Raw genomic sequence first — 20,438 nt, forward strand, 5'->3', positions numbered from 1 at the left:
AGAAACTATATGGAACTCAGTAACGAAAGAGACTGTTAAACAGTACATAAAAACAATGCCAGCAAGAAGTAAGCTGTTCTCAAGGCCAAAGGAGATCGTAAGATTTTTGGTTAATATGTGAAAAAGGACTATTTAGTTGTTCCAGTTTGTTGTTTGCCTAATAAATAACAATGCAATTTTTAGTTTGAAACAAGTTCTTGACAGATTTCTTAAATTTTCGTGTTTTCTTGTTTTTATGATAGGTGGTCTAATAAATTTGTTAAGCACTGTATATATTACATATTATGCAGTCTGGTGAAAATTTGTGTAAGAATTTATATTAATGTATCAGCTTCCAGACAAACACAGCAAAAGGCATTGTTACTGTTTGCAGCCTCTGCCAATAAAGTTATCAACAGTGTTATTTTGTCATTAACATCAACCGGCATTATCATACTAATAAGTTTAGCCTTAGTTCACCATAAAAACACTGAGTGAATGCTAAAATTCACAGTAAGCTAGATGAGTTAGTTGTGAGATAGTTAATGCAGAATATAATGTAATTCATTATCTGTGACTAATGTTGTGGTGTCAGGGCACTTGGTCTGTTCATAATTAATATGTTTATTTCCAGCTTTGAGAATTTTAAAGTGTCTTGACTTCAACATAACTAACAGCGAACACAAGCTGAGAGCAAAGGGAAGGGCTGCATGAGGTCAATATGACCAGAGGACCACAGATGGGAGGTTTCACATGAAGTGAGCACAAAAAACTTAAAAGCTGCAGATGGCTATGACCACCATTACCATATGGATATTTACTGCCCTGGAGCAGCACATGACCTCGGTCACTATATTTAAGTGACTTAACCAAAGGAGAAAGCGTGGTCACCATATGGACTGAGAGCTTCTGAATGACAGTTGGGGGATCGCATTGCCTGTCAAGGCATTTCTGTTTCCACTCTGCTGATTGAGAGATAATTAGGATTTTGTTTTTCTGCTAATCAAATGTTGGCAGTATTATACACAACACAGCTTTTCCACCCCTCTTTTCAAAATCCTGCCTAAACTGGGATTTTAAGAAAAAAATATGTGTTTATAGTGAAGAATAATGTTTGTAAAGCTTTTGGAACTGTGATCTTCAACTGGTACGTATAGACAAACACAATACGCTTCAGCTAATAGCAGACTATTGATATATTCTGTGTCTTTTTTGAACACATACATTAAACATTCACAGGGCTGGTGGAAAAAGTATTTGAACCCTTTTATAACTATTAGATTCTCCTTCGGTATCAATAATCTCCAATAAGAGGTTAAGGTAGCAGCAGATCATACAGTAGCAGGCATTTTGAACCATTATTTAACATAGGACCAGCTGATCCCAGTCATATGATGTTGATTTGAATTAAAGTCTGTGTTCTATATAACAGAACCACTCCAAAATGCAACTTGTATGAGTGTGAAGTTATTTTGTAATAGAGACATCTTAGCTAAGATGAGTAGCTGCACTAGTAAATCCTCTCCATTTGAAGACAGTTTGTCTAACTGTGGACTGATGAGTAAGCACACTGAGAATACTTTTTAACCTTTTCCAGCTCTCTGCAAATCAACAATTTTATTGCAAGTTTCAATCGATCAAAAGTCTTCTGGGGGATGTTTATAGTGATTCACGGTTCACATCAACAAATGCTTCTTTTATGCAGCAACCTCAAAAATTTTGGAGTGTTTTTTACAAGTCAAAGTTGCTCTAACCCACACTGCTAATAGTGTTTATGGAGGCACGACTCATGCTTAAGGCTTCTGCTGCCTGTTACTCATTCATTTTCACTGGTGGGATGTCACATGTGGTCAAACTAAACTGTGGGTCCAAAGCTTTGCCTTGATTTGCTTGGGTCGTTGGCAGTGGAAAGCTCAGACAAGTTCAACCAAACATCAGGCATGCCTATCTTCAAGCATTTTCACAACACTTAAATGTGAGTCAGGCCTGACTGAACTTCAGATTTGTTGATTCCTGACTCCAGTTAGCTTTTGCTGAAGTCACTAGTCCCACAGCTCACAAACTGTACTGTGGATGTTAAAATTACACACTCAATATGGATTAAAAAAACACAATTAAATGATTTATTTGTTATGAGTGAAATTAAAATGTCTAACTTGGATTATATTTTAAGACAATTTTTTAACAGTTCTGCAGATGATAACTAAGTGCTCCCTTAATTTTTCATTCCACAGTGGACTTGAAAGTCAATACGTGCAATTTCTATTTAAGTAATTTTAATCAATGCATAAACCCACAGCTATGTTGACGGATTGATTTTGTAACTGCTCTTGTACATTACCGATGTTGATATGAAATTGTCCAACGCATCAAACACATTAGTATTCATTCAAAAAGCATCTGTTACATACGGAGAATTTAATCTGCGATCATCAGACAGCACACTGTTTACGCATGATGAGGTTAAAGCGTCCTACAAGATTTTAAGGAACACGCTGTGTGTGTTCTTACATGCATGTGTGTTTTACGTCCATGGATGTTTGTGCATGTAACTTCATAACACCCTGATAAACATCTCTGTGTGTGTGCATGTGCCTCACTCCCTAAGATAATGATAACCATCTGCATGGCTTCAAACATCTAATAAAGTCAGTGTAATTCTCATCTAACCAGGAGACAGATGGTTTCATGCTCCATTCACTCTGCTATGATGATATACAGTGCACACAAGCATACAGAGAGAGCGGCAGAGAGGCACAGATACACAAATAAACAGGAACACAAAAACAACACATGCATCCTGTTATACAGAAGACACACCAATGAACACATATTGCACATAAAGCATATAATCACATGAAATGAACAGAAAAACATATAGACAAATTCATCTGTGCAACTGTAAACATATGTAATTCTTATTTTTTTTTTTAAATGATTTGCCGTTTGTATCTCTCCGTCTGTGTTCCATTTCTTCGTTGCATTAAGGTCACTCCTTTGGATGCAATTAACAAAAAATTGTTTTGAACTACAGAAGAAATATCTCTCGTTTGTAACATGGTGGTTTCTAGGCAACAACAGCCTCTCGCCGAAAGCTAATCAGTTGACTAATTCCGACTTTGTATGTCACCAGTGTCCTGAAGAAGCCTCGAATCTCCCCAAAGCCATCCTCCCCGACTTCCCATATCATTTTTCTCCATTCTACAATGTGTTGTCGTGCGTGTCGCTGGTCCCATTATGAAAATCTACACACCTGCACACAAACCAGAGCCAGTTTCTTAAAGTATGCGTTTCATCATTTCATTGCTATGTGACTCCAGGAACGATAACTGGTGGCTAGCCAGCAGCTAACGGGGATCCAAATTAATCAGTAAATGACTGTTTTCTTCTCCCTAAAAAACATCTTTGTTGTTAGGGAACAAACTCCAGCTGTCTAAAAATAGAAGAACACACTCGTATTGACTTCAGCGGTTAATATTCCAGACCAATATTTCTGCTGGTCTCTGATGCCCAAAGAACACTTGTGCCTGTAATTGAAGGTTTCTGAACTCTTTTAGTTTCTCTTTGTGTCTTCCCCTTGTTGTGGGGTGGCTTCACAACCCAGAGGAAGTAGAGGAACTCATCCCTGCTTGCTTACACACCTTTTGTCTTCCCCCCATCTTTGGGATCACTAACTACTTACCCTTTCCACACCTTCTCTTCTTTCCTCTCACGTCTCCACACTCTGTTTTTGCTTATACTCCAGTCCCCTGCCTATTTTCTGTCTGCATACATTTTTTCTTGTGGTCTATCCCTTCTTTGTTTTCTCCCTGCACCTCTCTTCCTTGTCCTTCTGTCCCAGCTCCAGTCCACTTTTATCCTCTTCGCCTGCTCTCTTGGTCTCCCTCTCACACCATTACTGCCTCTTGCTCCCTTCCTTTTGTCTTTTAGGCATATCTCTCTTGGTGCAATTCACCCAGCCAACACATTTTATGGGCTTAATCCCTTTTCTCACTGTGTGTTTACAGGTTTGGGGGCAGGTATTGATTTGCCTCTCTTTGTTTCTCCCATCACTCGCTTCCTCTCTCACTTGCTTCTCTTTTGCTTTTTTCCCCTGTAGCCCCACTGATGGCTCATCACATTCTCGCTTTTTCCTTTTTCATTCACTTGCTTTACTCTCTCTTTTCCCCGCACCCATTATCCTTCTTTCTTAAACTTAGCATTGGGTGTCAATGAGTGTTTTTGTATCTCTCTTGGTTTTCCTCCACTTTAGTTCTTCATCCCTTCTACTGTTCCTTTTCCTGTGTCCTCCTTTAACACCACATTTTCATTACATCTTGCTACTACTCCTCATGATTCTCTCCTTGTAAGTCTCACCCGATTCATTTTGCGTATCAAGCTACAGTTTCACAGGGTACAACTGTTTTAATATGTTTCTGTGTCTGCATGTGAAAAAGCTGCTGTCCCAAAACAGGATGAAATGAAGATGGAGGGGAAGAAAACACAGGAGCTGAACAAAAACGTGTGAACAGTTGACACAGAACCTGAAGAGGCAGAGAAAAGTGAGCAGCAAAGGAGGGCAAAAAGGAAAAGATAGGAGACAATTGCGGGTGAAACCGAAAAAGATGGAGAACTTGCAGCCTCTTTGAACATGTATCGCTCACCATCTTTCACATTCTTCCTTTGCACCTATAATTTTCACTTTTCAATATCCTGCCCCAGTCTCATTCTCTATCACCTACAGTATCTTTTACTTCTCTGTTTTCCCTCTCTGCATCTCGCTCTGGTTCCTTCTCAGTAGCCTCTCTGCCTGCTTTCTCAGTTTTTTCATCTCAGTTCAAAGCCTCTGCAACTGCAGGAGCCAGCAGGAGATTTTCTGTTTGTGGGAAGAAACGGCAGGGAGGATCTCAGGAAACATTCCCTTTTACTGTTGTTCAGCATCATAGTCTAAACTCTAAATATGGGCTGCTGTAAAACTCCAACTCATTTTAGTTTAATGCATTCTTTTTTATTTCCCCCTTTGTGTTTGTGGAAAAACAGAAGAATGTCAGGAAATAAACCCTGATTTAACACCCTGTTATTGTAAGGAGCAATGTTAATCTTCCCTTTCTAATGTACTGTTGAAGTCACTATCTAATATTTTAGTCTGCCACCTCACATCGAAATACTATTTTTCTAACTTAGTCACTTGCTTATGTGTGGCTTTTCTGCTACAAGTATATAGCTGTATTATAATAACTACCCTCAGCCTTATTCCTTGTTGCGACTTTGTTCTGTTACAGATTTGACATATTTTCCACCTCCTGTCAGTGTTCTACATGGTTATTATGACATTGACGACTACAAAAACAACTTATGTATATACAGCATATATATATATATATATATATATATATATATATATATATATATATATATATATATACATATATATATACTTGTTATTTTGATTCAGCCCAGTAACACTTTGAAAAAGCTTTCCTTGTATCTCGTACACAATGGCAAAAGCAGCAATAATTAAGGATAAATCTGTGTGTAAGGAAACATTATTCACTTGTGTCATTATCAACTCTCAAAATTGTAATTAATTCATAACATACTGTAAGCTTCCTCACACCATCCTCTAAACACATTCTTAGAAAATATAAAATAAATATTTAAAATAGACAAATAAACATAATTTTTATTTTTTCTATGTGTGATTATGTTTTGTTTTTTGGTTTCTTTGCAATTAGTTCTATAATTTGAATTACTTTGTTGAGGAAAGGTCCTCATTTTCATTTATTTAGAAAATATGAAATTAAACGTATTTTGGTCAAAACTTTTTCATTAACAAATTTAATGGCTGCTTAGCCAACATAACACATTTATGTACTCGTGAGAAAAATAACAAATATCTTATTATATATTATCTTTTTAAACTGTCATATATAAACTCTAGTCTTAGACTCATCAGAATTATTATTGGTGGAACTGAAAATTAAATTACAAGACCGAGCAAATCTCATCCCTGTGGATCCTTATTTGCAGAGTTTACTTTCCCTTAACTTTTTTTTGTCCAATAATATGAAGACAGTTATTTAGAGTATTAGCTCCTCATACCTCTACAGCTGGGTTTGGTCTGGTTCCAGGTCCCATCTTTAGTGCAGCGCAAAAGGCTGCGTCCAGGACCAGGAGGCTCCATCAGGTGACCAGGGTTACAGCGGTAGGTCACTGTGTGGTTGAAGTTAAACTCTTTGCCCAGATAGATTCCATTGGCTGCAGGCCCAGGGTCTCCACAACTGATCACTAAAACAGGTAATATAAATACGATGGGATGAGACAAATACAGTAGGAATGTAGTATAGTGCATGAGCACACCAAGATTTTTTTTTCACACATCAATCTTATAAATCTTTTTACTATAGTACAGCTTACTGTGCTTTCTAACACAGTCTGAAAAACACAGTTTTTACTTTTCTTTGCCTCCTACTCAACTTTCTCACGGACTGCCTTCCTTAACTTCCCCGAAGCACATCCCTGCTTCATTTCATCTACCTCCCACCTCCCTTTTCTCCTTTTCCCCAAACGTCTGTCTGCTTCTCTTAAAGTATACAAGTTGAAATCTCAGACACAACAAACTTAACCTAGTGCAGTGCTGAACCTGCACTGCAGTTGGCTGCCCAGTCCATGCAAAATTTATATTACTCTTGAATCCTTAAAACACTACTATGCAGGTACCATCACTGAGAGGATTTTCATTGGTATTTCTAGTGTTTATATGAGCCTGGATTAACTTGTGCTAACTTATCATAATAATGGCTACACCATGTGCTGTTAGTAATGAAAACATTAATAATGCTAAACCCGTCCTACCAGTACAATCTGGAGGCTGTCCTGTCCACGTCCCATTTGTTGTGCAGTGCCTGGTGGTCAGGCCTGATGTTTTGAAGCCTTCCCAGCATGCATAAGCCACTGAGCTGCCGAAAGTGATGCCATCACTGAAGACAATTCTGCCGTGTGCTGGTGTGCCAGGGTTACCACAGGATACAGCTGAGATGTAAAAAAACCCCCAAACAAACAATCAGTGTTGATTAACCATGGCGATACTATCAGTATGAGCAATACAGCCTTCCTGTCACCCAGGGCTGATCAGCTGTGGGCTATAATAATGAGATTATCACTGAAGTCAGCTGGAAATAACATAAAATTTGTCCTTGGGGTAGCGAGGCTGATTAATGACTAAAGGTTGTTGGACTGATTCCCAACATTGAATGGCAGATGTACAGTATTACAGCTGTGTGCTTGAGGCTGACTGGAAGCTAGTGATACATCTACAGTGTGAACTCTAACCACTGCTGAGCAAAGTATGAAGCCTTAAAATGCAGCCTTAAAGGGTCAGTTGTTGTCTGGTTCTGCCTATTGTTAGAAAATGAGACAGGCTGCCTGCCAAACGATTTTGCACAGTCCAGCAACTGCAGAAAAAAATAAATAACAGCAAGAAAAGGCATTGGACATGCAGGTGGGTTGCAAAGCAAATTAACAGTCAGTACTTGTGGACAATGTCCTTCCTTAGTTATCTTGTGGGGAATAAAGTTTCAACAGTGAGAGCACAGAGTATACATATTTAACATTCAAGATTGATTGTATGCTTGACATTGCAATATGAACTAAGTGTCTGAAGTCCAAGCAGTTTCTGGCTGTTTTTTTTTTTTTTTTTTGCTGTCACATTTTACCCACTGAGGGCTCATTTTCATTGCTGTACAAAGTCCTGCCCCTCTATGAAAGCAGCACAAACATGGCTAGTAGAGAGAACTCATGCATGTCTTCCGTACAATATGGCACATTTATATTGACAAAAATCATAAAAAGAGAAAAAAAATGAAAGTTGAATTTCTTTAAGTGCTCACAGCTGTTCCCATGCTGGCAAGCAAAATGGTGGCTATACATACTATAGACATTTTACTATTTACAGTTTTCATTTCTTCCATATTGTCTGTCCTATTTGCTCTGTGTAATACACAAGTAGCAGCTCAGCTAAAATGTCCCTGAATATTTGTCATATGACTCTTGGTCCCAGTTGAGTCACTAATAGCTTCATGGTTGTGCTGTGACACACAGAATTTTTTGTTTTTTACAGAATCTAAATTCTGGAATTGTTTTATTTTTGCCATTTTTTTTAAACTAGACATATTGAATAAAGCATTTCTTATCAAATACCCTGGTTTTAAGCTTAGATTTGATTATTTTTCCCAACCGAACAGCATATCACAGGTAAATATCTGATGATTTTTTCTGTTTCTACAGTTTTGGGCTTTGATAAATGGTGTCATTTTGGCAGGTTTTTAAAAGAAAAAACACCTTTCAAACCTGCCAGTGGGTTTTGGGGTTCAGGCGGTTAAAGCGCTCTGGTGCTTATTTTCACAACTGCTTCAACAGTCTTTCTACTAAAGCCTATATACTAAAGCTCTTGTTCACTTGGTGAATCTTAGGGTTTCCCTTTTGTTTTTGTGAAGCAAGTCACCTTCTAATATGTCTTTAGAATAGTCCTTTGGATAAGTAAGAAGCTTTGTTTTTGAGCCACCACTGATCTGGTAGATTATGAAACAAAACTGTCAGGGGAGGACACATGAATGTAGATAGGAAAAGGAGTCAGACTCTCGTGTAAACTAGTGATCCACTGATCTTTGATTTGCTGGCACAGGACATTAAGCGAACCTGCAGCCATCAACCACAGTACATTTCACTAATAGGATCATGACAGCTGACAGCCTTTACCAATCACACACCTATTGATGGTCTCCATTAGTTAGAACCCTTAAAAGCTTTGTCCATGTGTGTGTGACAGTGTGTAGGTGGAGCACATCCTGGAAAGCTGTCCGTGTGTGCACCTAAGGCAATTTACTATTCGTGTCCATGAGTGAATGCAGTATGTTGTTGAGGAACAATTTGAATTTGTCTGGATGTCCGTATGGATTTCTTTGTGTTTGTGTCTCAGTGATAAATGTCTCACCCTTTCTGAAACAGCTTTTAACCACTATTAGCCTAATGAAAAACAACTGTAGACAGACATAAATAATTAGCATTACACAAACATAGACACTGGCACACACAAACACACATCTTTAAAGTATGTGTATGTTTTGTGCTTGGGCTAGAGTTTGAAATTAGTTTTTCATTACATGTAGACAAACCCAGCCCGCAAGTAGAAGAAGTAAAGTTGAGAGCTTGTCTGTAATTCAGTCTCAGACACATTATCCACAGATGATTGATATTATTACAGTTTAGGGTTTTGTGGCTTGCAGCTCTAGTTTCCAGAGAGGGTTTTTTTTTCCCCCACAAGGAGATAAAGTCTGTATATTCTTATTTCTGAAATGAAGAAAAATTACATTCCATTAACTTTCTAAGTGGTAATGTTCTTAGGATTGGCATTACATTTTCTAACTTCAACCAAAAGTCTCTCTCTCGCTTCCAAGTAGTTCAGAATTCAGCAGCTCGGCTTCTCAGCAGAGTTTTAGCAGACGACATTCTATCACCCTGATCCTGGCTTCTTTCCATTGGCTCCCTGTTCACTTTGGAATTGATTTTAGAGTTTTTACTGATCACTTTTAGAGAACGTAGGTGGGTCTGGCCCTGAGCTATAAAGAGATGTTGACCTCATATGAGCCAACTTGCAGCCTTAGATCGTCAAGTGGGGCCCTTCTGGCTGCTGCAAAGTCGAGGCTTCAATCCAAGGGTGACCATGGTTTTGCCATCAGGGCCCCTCAGCTTTAGAATGGTCTGCCTGAGGAGATTATGCTCGCTGAATCAGTGTCTTCTTTTAAATCCCTTCCTAAAACCCATTTTTATACATTTACATTGTGATGTTGTCTTTTTATTGCTTGTTAACCTTTTTATTGCTTCTTATTTTTATTTTATTTTATTAGTGTTAATTAAAATTGACATATGTCTTTTCTATTTTTATGTCTGTTGCCTTATTGTATTAACTTTATCATAATTTCTCCTTGGTTTTGCCATCCTCATTTTGGTTTTACTTATTGTTCTTGTTTTGCCTTTTGGATATCCTGTTTTGCTCAAAGCACTTATTTGGCTCTTGTTCTTAAAAGTGACATATAAATAAAGTTACTATTGATGACTGAGCAAAAATATATAACATTTTGATGTGAAATGTGTCAAACAAAAGATGCAAGTTTGTAGTCAAATACATATATTTTTGTGAACGCGATCTATTACTTAGTTTCTTTATTTAGTTTGGCCTGTGTCTGTCATTCTAAATTTAGCATGCTGCTGTTGTTTTGTGTCACAAGCACATAATAACCCAAAAGTGTGCACTGACATCATATGAGTCACCCTTCTTCCACCTATCCACTCAAATAACTGCTTGAACAGCTCATCCATCTAACTAAATCTAAAAATCTACACCAGAGTGCAGTGGAGTTCATGTCAGCATTGTTTTATTCGGCTTGAATGTCGTAGGTGGGAGAGGGGAACGTGATGCAGGCAGCAGCTTAGGATTCCAGTGTCTCTACAGCACTACAGGGACCCACTTTAATTTTCCCCTAAATTCCCATGGGTTTGAAGAATGTCTTTGAAAACTGCTGTTGTATAGGATGCACTTTATTAGTGCAGCGCTGTAGATGATCCAGCTCAGTCAGTTCAGAGTGACACACTTCAATCCTTTCTATCTGGGGCACACAAATATAAACATGCACACACACACACACACACACACACACACACACACACACACACACACACACACACACACACACACACACACACACACACACACACACACACCCACGGGAAACTTGAAACCTCTCTACGAACTGCTAATTCCACAAACCTCTTCCATTTTGTGAACTTAAGAGTTTCTGTTTCTGCTACAATTAAAAATTGTGTTCATTTTTGCGTTGCAGCTGTGGGAATTTTTGACTGTTTAACTTAATTTAAACATGTAATACATCTACCTACATGTATACGCTTACTTCTACTTAATTTTGTGAATCTGACAGCCATTCCAGTGCACTTATGTATCAGCAATGCACAAGCTTACCATACACAAAATATATATTTATTTAGTTGCATCCCGATTAGCCACTACAAGGACAGCCATATATAATGTGCAGTGTACAATCTGTATAATGTTTTTAAGCTATGTTTGATAATGGATTAGTTGCTTACTGTCACTCGCATGCCAAGTAGCCTGATGCTACTCTATTCTCAAAAGAAGATTAAGCTGTTCAACTTTGGGGGCTGAGCTGATTTATTTTCCACATAAAATGCTGAATAATTAAGTCCATATGCCACAAATGCTCCGTGGGTTTATACAAAATCTGAACTGGCTCATTTTATGGCAATATTTATTTTTACAGCAATGTTTTATAGAATCTGGGTTGAGAACCAGAGGTAACCTCAAATGAGACAGGGATGACTCGCTATCAAAATGCACGATGCTCTGAAAACAGACAGTTCAGCATATGTTATCATATCCAAGTTCCTAGTATATAGCAAGCAGCAGCCTTTTACAGTACAACAGGGTCAATAAAGGGTTCCTATAAGTAGAATATAGTGCACAACAGTCCATAAATATCCACTCTGGCTTGAAGGAAAATCACTGCTCTGATATTCAATAATAAAAACCCAAGTGCAATGACAGAATTTAAATGTTTATGCTGTTTCAAGTGTGAGCTGTAGTGTAGTTTTTGATGACATTCTAATGACCTTTCAGGAGTCAGATTTTCACATAATAACATATGTCATGTATGTGGTCATTGTCACGTTTCCCACCTTGACAGACAGGCTGCATGCCGCTCCAGGTGCCGTTGTGAAGGCAGGTCCTCTCAGCTGAACCAATCAGATTATATCCTGCCTCGCAGCTAAAACGCAGAAGGCTCTTGGTTTTAAATTCTTCTCCTCCCAAACGGGCACCGTGGGGAGGCATCCCTGGGTCTCCACAGATTCCAGCACTTCCACCTATAGCGAGAAAGGAGACATAAAGTTAATGTACTGAATGCACCACCAGCCGACACATGCACACCACTGAAACAACCAATGACCCCCAAGCAGCCCTGGAGACACAAACATAGAGGCACACAAAATCACACCAATTTGCACGGAACATCCAAATATACTTGACACAGCTAATGTGAATCAGCAGTTACCTTAATTTGATATCCATTAGTCTCCAAAAAGATTTTTGTGATTTTATGGAGTTAAACATGAAAATACATGGTAAAAAGGATGCTTTCCGATGGAACCACTATGTTAAAAATATATGCATAGATTCATTTCAGAGGTCAACAACATCAACTAAAATTCATTTATGCTGCAGAAACTGCAAGGACACAGTTTTCCTACTCACACACAGTGACACACACATACACACACACACACACACAGACACACACACACACTCCAAGACACGCAAACTTTGTACAACTGTACAACTTTGCATTTAGGCTACACCAAATTGTTCTAGCATTAAAAGCACTGAGCGTGTCACAATTTTAGCAGCTTAAATTCCATCGGTAGGGATTTGTGAGTTTAACAGGGGTACAGCTCCAAATGCACCGTCTTGCATCCCAATGAGGTCTTCAGCTGCAGGATGGATTCTGCCCTGCTGAGTGTTATATTTTGAGGCAAGCAGAGTAAGCTTATTGCATTTCAGCTGTTGAGACAGTTGACGCTGAGTTTGGAAATGATCAGCTGTAGTGTTGTGGGATCTGCATAAGACCACTGTAGAGCACCACTTACAACCTGAGTAGTAAACCAGGACTTCCACCTCCCTATTCCACATATTATTTCTTTCACATGCAGCTCAAGCCAGGTTGCATACTGAACAGTGCAAGTACATATAGTATAGTATATATAGTAGAATAGTAAGGCACTAAAATATAATAATAATAATAATAATAATAATAATAATAATAATAATAATAATAATAATAATAATAATAATAATAATAATAATAATAATACAGTAGAATAAATAATTGACTGCGTGCATATTTCAGGATTTTGAGCACAAACAAAAATCAATCAATCTATAATTTAATTGTAGGTTTATTTTAACTGTGAGAGACAGAATATCAACCAAAGAATCTAGAAAAACACGTTGTCTAACAGTTATAAATCAATTTCCAATTGATGAAGGGAAATAAGCATTTGATTCCCCTGCAAAACATTACTTAGTATTTGGTAGAGTAACCCTTTTCAGCAAGCACAGACGTCAAACTTCTTGTAGTTGGTCACCAGCTTTGCGCACATCTCAGGAGGTATTTTAGACCACTGCTCTTTGCAGATTCTCTCCAGATGCTTTAGATGCCCAGGCCGTTGCTTAAAAATGTGAAACTGCAGCTCCTTCCATAGATTTTCTATGGGATTAAGGTCTGGAGACTGACAAGGCTACTCCATGACCTGAATGTACTTGTTCTTGAGCTACTCCTTTGTTGATTTGGCCATATGCTTTGGGTCATTATTTTGCTGCAAGACCCACCCACTACCCACTTTAAGTACCCTGGCTGAGGGAAGGAAGTTCTTGCTAAACATTTCTCTGTACATGGCCTTATTCATTGTTCCACACTGTGTAGTTGTCCTGTACCCTAGGCAGAGAAAGAGTTTCAAAACATAATGCTTCCACCTCCATGCTTGGCTGTAGGAATGGTGTTCTTGGGGGTCATCGTCAGTACTCTTCTGTCTCCAAACACGAGTCCAACTGAGGTCAAACAGCTCAATTTGGGTCTCATCTGACCAAATCACATTCTCCTAAGCCTTCTGAATATCGTTCAAATGTTCACTGGCAAACTTCAAAGTGGCCTGTACATGCAATTTCTTGAGCAGGAGACCTTGCAGGCGCTGCAGGATTTCAAACCATTATGACGCAGTGTGTTGCCAATGGTTTTCTCAGTGTCTGTAGTCCCAGCTGCCTGGAGCTCATGAACAAGTTCCTCCCATGTAGTTCTGGGACTATCCCTGATGTTTCCGATAACCAGTGATACTGCACGAGGTGAAATCTTGTGTAGCGCTTCAGGCTCAGGGAAACTGAACGTTGTTTTTTTTCTTTTTTCCCATTTGTGAATGATTGCACTGACAGTTGTCCCCTTCTCACCAAGTTGCTTACCAATGGTCTTTTAGCCCTTCCCAGCCCTTTGAAGATCTACAAACTTGTCTCTGATGTCTTTAGATAGGTCTTAGGTCTTGCCCGTTGTGGTGAAGATGCAAAGTGTGATTCTTTGGACATGTTTCTTTCACACATGTACATGTAACCAGTTCAGATTATTAGTTTCTAAAGAGAATGGGTTAATGGAATGGGAAAAGTTTTCTCCCTATATCCTATTTTTCTGGAGTCATGAGGAGGATATGTGCAAGGAAGGGAAGCATAGAATTGTTTGGGTTTTGGTAAGCGAGACGGTAGGTAATTATGATCAAAGGTATAAACAGCTTGCTGCAGTACGCCCCTTATTAAATTGATTAACTGATCTTAAATTATAATGTCTGTTCTGGTATGTCATTTATGTCTGGAGTTGTGATTATCTAGTCCTGGAGCACAATCCAGCATAGCTAGATTTAGACCTCAGTGCTGTTATATGAACTAGAATAATAATATCAGTAGAAAAAGAAAGAATATCTTTCAATCATAGTATGTAGAGGTCTAGCTGGCAGTCTACCACTGTCATTATCAACACGTTAACACATGACATCCCCATTGATCTAAAATCAAAAGCTAATCCAGCTGAAGAGTATTTCTGAAACCCACAAGGACCATTTCTGTCAATAATTTGTTCCTGTCAGTTCCAGTTAGTACCTGTTACTTTCATATAGCACACTTTATGCTACAGGTGACATTTCAGCGTAGGTTACGCTAAAGCAAAAGAGAGCCTGTGTGGAACAGCTCACTTATATAATGCCAGATAGGATGATCCAAATTTTTGACTTGGGTACCAGTTTTATCCTAAAAAAAAAAAACAGGCAAAAACTCTGTTTAAAATTTTTATTTACCTGTAGTCCTCAGTCCACATCACCATTAAAATATTCTTTAGCTTTATTTATTTGACAGTTTATTCTTAAAAAAAAATAGTCTTTTTGCAAGTAGCACAAAGGAACTACATCTGTAATTTAGTTACAATCTTGTGATGCATGATTATAATTACACTGAATCTAGTCTTGAGACTTCTTCTCAAGAAACCTAAATCTAAGAAAATGGTTTTTACAAACTAGCTCCTGAAACTTTTTTATTTTTGTCTATTTTTTGATTTTGATGAGCTATCTTTATTTTAAGTTTACATTTGGTTACTGACTAAACAATAGGTATTGATGAGCCTATTAGTTACTTATTGTCTGCAGTTTTTTGCCAGCCTTTTCATTCTGACATTGACTGCAGCAGCTGTGCTGCTTTTACCCTGTATTATATGTTAAAGCTCTTTCATGTGCTCTATAACATATGGACTTGAGATTATAATTTGTTCCATTTATGATATTTATGCAGCTCTAGAGCTGGCCGCATTTGGGATCCCTTACCCCTGACTGCATTTGTTTTGCAGGTTTATGACCAGATATCGTGGGTATATTAAATGGGCTTCATAGCACAGGCCCTAATACACATTTTCTTGTTTACACTCTCAGTATATATGCAAAACTTTTCAAAGAGTGCAACTGCTGAGGCCTGTACTATAAAGCAGGATTTGAGTTTATCAAGATAATTCCAGGTTTAACGCTGGGTTTTTGATACTACATTGATGGTTCACTTCTTACTGGAGTACATCACCATGGTAACTACTGCTGAACACCTAATCTGCTCCGGAGACAGTTACCGTATTTTCGCAACCATAAGGCGCACTTCAAAGTCTTAAATTTTCTCCAAAATGGACGGAGCGCCTTATAATGCGGTGCGCCTTATTTGTGCACCGACTTCCAAAATGTGTAAATGTTGTTGTGTGACTTTGATGAGCTCCGCTTGACTGACTGACAGCATTTCCTGCCGACACGCTGCTTATACAGAGAAAAGGCGGACGTGACAGAGGACAGCATGAGAACGTTAAAGGGGGAAGTGTGGGCGTGAAAGAAGACGCTAAAGACACGCCCCCAGTTGGTATATAGTGCCGGTATGTGCATTATGCAAAACAACATGGGTTTGGCGTCACCGTCCCTGTTGATCTGTGACTCCATGCGCGTCCATCTCACAGCCGCTGTGAAAAACCAAGTGCAGCAAATGAACTCGGAGCTTGCTATCATTCCGGGAGGCTTGACGAAGGAACTCCAACCGCTGGACATCGGTGTAAACAGGGCGTTCAAAGTGAAGTTGCGAACGGCGTGGGAGCGATGGATGACAGATGGCGAACACAGTTTTACTAAGACTGGGAGGCAGCGCCGGGCGAGTTACGCCACAATTTGTGAATGGATTGCGGATGCTTGGGCTAACGTGTCTGCTTGCACTGTTGTTCGAGCTTTCGCAAAAGCCGGCATCATTTATGAGGAGCCGCACGGCAACGAGACTGACTCTGACAATGACGAGCGGGAACCTGGCGTGTTCCATGGAGAACTAGTCCAGCTGTTCATTTCGGATACAGAAGATGAGGACTTTGATGGATTTGTGAATGAGGATTGATCAAAAAACAACGTGAAAACATTGCTAAATACTTCAATAAAGTACAACTGAACTCAGTTTTGCTTCCGCTACCTTTTTTAAAACACACGCTAGCATGCATGTTTTAAGCTAGTACAGGTATGTTTTACCATGCACGCGCTCTATAATCCGGTGCGCCTTATGTATGTGTTAAATACAGAAATAGCACCCGGAACTGAGACTGCGCCTTTTAATACGGTGCACCTTATGGTCGCCAAAATACGGTATATGCCAACAGAGATATCAACAGGTATTAAAACACTGCTTACTGACCAATCAGTACTCATGGAGAGCATCACCAATTGCTATTCCTGGAAAATCCCATTGACCTCGGTGTTCAGATAGTGAGAGGGGAAATAGTTCAATATGCCTTTGTAGAGCGACATAATCCTTAAACAGAAACTGATTATAACACTAATGCCTTGAAGCTTGATTGTTGACCTTATAAGATCTGCAGTAAGTCTATTTATCGGCTTGAATGATGTTTTTATACTTGTTCTTTACTTGCTCTCATGATATATATCGCTGCCTGGGTCGCAGCTGGACAAAGAAGACTAAAAGTGTCTTACATACTACGAAAATGAAATATAAGATTACTGACCATCGCCATGAAAATAGTCTAATATTTATGACGTGATTATTTATTTGTTAAATAATTTTAATAATTGAAATAATAGTCTTTTTTGTGAGTAGAATAAAGAGACTACATCTGTAATATCATTATACAGTCTTGTGATGCGTGGTGATAATTAAGCTGAATCTTGAATAAGAAATCTACATCTAAGCAGCTGATACACAAAGGGACAGTGACATTGATAAGCCTAATAATTACACATTCAAACAGCCTGCAGTGCTTTTGCAACTTTCTTTCCTGCTTTGGCTGCTGAGACTATGTTGCTCCTAGTCTTTATTGAGTGTAAAATCTTCAACTTTCTCTCATATTAATTAGCATTATTATAGCTTGCTCTTCATTTTCAAAATATGGCACACTTGTGACAGTAGACATGTTTGTGATCATTTGCCTGTGGCCAACTCTGCCTCTTTTGTGTTAAGACGCTCATGGCCAAGTTCGAAAATACTGGGTTGCTTTACTGGGTAACTTGGGTAGTGTTGATCTCTGGACTATTACTGTGTATGCAGACAGCCAGCATGTCTCTCATTTTGTACAGCTAGAAATACCTCAACTCTGACGCTCTAATAGCTGAAAACCACATCAATTAGACATGTAGCTTCATCAGCCAGTTTGCATTCACCTGTGCAGTAGGGCGGAGCTCCACTCCACGTGCCATCCTCCTGACAGTGGCGAGTGGCATTGCCCACCAGCACACCACCAGGCAGACAGGAGTACTGCAGTACTGAACCATACGTCCAGCTGTGGGTTCCAGATACTACAGCATTGGGGGGTACGCCGGGGTCACCGCAGGAAATAGCTTCAGAGACATCAAGAGATTGAAAGAGAGTGAGAAAGGTTTACTCTGTGTGTGTGTGTGTGTGTGTGTGTGTGTGTGTGTGTGTGTGTGTGTGTGTGTGTGATTTTGTGTCCAATTATAGATTCCAGATACTGCATTAGATGGTGCAGTTGGGTCATAGCAGGAGACAGCTTGAAGGAGGGGATGGCAGCAGGAGAAGGGGTGGGATTAACAGAAGTGTTTGTTGTTCTTGTGTGTGTGTGTGTGTGTGTGTGTGTGTGTGTGTGTGTGTGTGTGTGTGTGTGTGTGTGCTTGTGTCAAAGCACACTAACAGGGAACAGAGAAAGAAAGAGGGGAAGATTAAATGTGGGAAGCAAGAAAGAAGTACGCTCTGCAACAAACGTCAGCTGGAAACAAACAGTGTGGCTGTGTGGTATGCTCCTTAACCATGTGGTGTGCCTTTTACAACTGTACAATATGACTTGTACATATAGAGATAATTAAACTTGCTTTGCTTACACTGTATGGCAGTATACAGTCATGCCACTGAAGCTTACTTTTATTGAGTTTAATTGAATTGCCCGAGAGAGCAAGAGAGAGGGAGAGAGGGGGCAAAAACCAATAACTCATCTCAAATTAAATTCACTTTAAGTAGAAAACATAGAAAGAATCTCTTTGTCTTGTCTCTGTTCAAAACTAGTAGAAATCGTTCCACAGTGTCAAAGCAAACAGATCTGTAAAATAAATCTACTAATTTTTTTCTTCAATTTTGGAGAAATCAATATTTTTCAGAGCACAGGTTTCTGGAGGACACAGATATGAGACTGCTCTCGATTTTCTATTTCTGCCAAATGACTTGTCCTCCGATATCTCCCCTTAGCCCCAAATTGTATTACTCCAACCCCTCCTTGCCCCTCCGTTATCACCCCTCTCCCCCCAATTTTCCGATAAGACCACGTTTCTCAAATGTAATGCTCGATGCACAGGCGCAGGAGCCTCGCCAGTGTCTGCCCTCTTCTTCCCTCTCTGTCTGATTCCTCATCTCTGCCTCAGCGCTACTGTGTCCTCGTTCTAAGGTTCTGATCGCCTCTTTGTGCTTCTCTCTTCATCTGTGAATCACCCCCTTTCTCTCTATCGCTCCCTAGTTTAATCTCTATGTTTCTATCAGCCATGGTAGCTCCCTAACAAGAACACCTATTGCCTTAAGAGAGAGATGCTCACCTTTTTTCCCCTGTACACACACGCACGCACGCGCACGCACGCACGCACGCACGCACGCACGCACGCACGCACGCACGCACGCACGCACGCACGCACGCACACACACACACACACACACACACACAAACATACCCAGCGCTTTAAACCCCTTCCCTTCATTCTCTCGCCCGCCCTGTTTTTGTGATTACTTCCCTCTCATTTTCTCTCTTGAACCCACGACTATTCTCTCAGTTTCTCATTCGGTCCTCATCTTTCTCCCAGTGGATCTTCAAGCCATTTCATTCCTCAAATGGCTTTTCCTGACATATAATAAGAAAAATAAATAGAAATCCACCTGCCTGTATACTTTTTTTTTTTTTGTTGACATGTTTTTGCAGAAACTCAAGAAGTTACTTGCTCACAATAGGACAAAGGTTTTCATCATAGGCCTATGAATGTCATTCTGTCTCTGCCTTTGTCTCATTTGTCTTCTAAGCCTGCATTGTCTCTGTTTGTCTCAATTCAGATTATTCTTGAGCTTCCTATATTTGCTCATCCATACCAAGACAGCGAGGGGTTGGTCGGTCCCACAGTCCATCATGCTGGCATGTGAGGAGCGCAGAGCCCAGAAGGTAGAAGCCTCGTTTGCAGTGGATTGCCACAGTAACGCCATAGCTGAAGACTTCTGGGTAATGTAGGCCAGATTGGCGCACACCATTCTCCACATGGCCGGGGTCCGAACAGTTCACGACTGCACAAGAGAAGAGTAAGAACCTATTTAAGTAGTTTTAATATACATGAATGTTGCAGGAGAAGAGAAAAAAAAGACTATTACTCAGGTGAAAATAATATAAAATTCGTAACAGCTAAAATAACAGCTGCAAAATGTAAAACTGTGCTCTCTCTTTACAGTTTTTCCTGGTCAATTAACAAGATAGGAAACTGTTCTCTTACAGCTCTTCATGTGTATTAACATCATGTTTAACAACATGTGGGTACATTATCCCTCATGCCAAACTTGTACGTAAATTCATCGAGTCATATGTGTAGATATCCATATTTTTAATCATCCTGTTGTATTTGTACGTATCCATATGTAAATTCACTAGGTGGGGCTGCACAGTGCCTCGGTGGTTAGCACTGTCGTCTCACAGCTAGAATATCCCAGTTTGTGTCCTGGCCTGTGAGTATGTTTGTTCTTGAGTGTGCTAGCCCCGTGATAGACTGGTGACCTGTCCAGGGTGTCCCCTGTCCTCGCTCTTAGTCAG

The 20,438-nt window shown here is 39.6% G+C and overlaps 1 protein-coding gene across 1 annotated transcript in view; it reads right to left on the reverse strand.

Moving 5' to 3' along the window:
• LOC111576189 (CUB and sushi domain-containing protein 1-like) overlaps positions 1-20,438 on the reverse strand; it is a 427,486-nt gene that overhangs the window by 23,476 nt on the left and 383,572 nt on the right. The window contains exons 58-62 of the mRNA XM_023281752.3: positions 19,733-19,921; positions 17,815-17,991; positions 11,728-11,913; positions 6,814-6,990; positions 6,061-6,246 (exon numbers count right to left, since the gene is read on the reverse strand). Of these exons, the coding sequence (XP_023137520.2) occupies positions 6,061-6,246; positions 6,814-6,990; positions 11,728-11,913; positions 17,815-17,991; positions 19,733-19,921 (915 nt within the window). The remainder of the gene's footprint in view (positions 1-6,060; positions 6,247-6,813; positions 6,991-11,727; positions 11,914-17,814; positions 17,992-19,732; positions 19,922-20,438) is intronic.

The sequence above is a fragment of the Amphiprion ocellaris genome, chromosome 1 (genome assembly GCF_022539595.1).
Source record: "Amphiprion ocellaris isolate individual 3 ecotype Okinawa chromosome 1, ASM2253959v1, whole genome shotgun sequence".
Classification (NCBI taxonomy): domain Eukaryota; kingdom Metazoa; phylum Chordata; class Actinopteri; family Pomacentridae; genus Amphiprion; species Amphiprion ocellaris.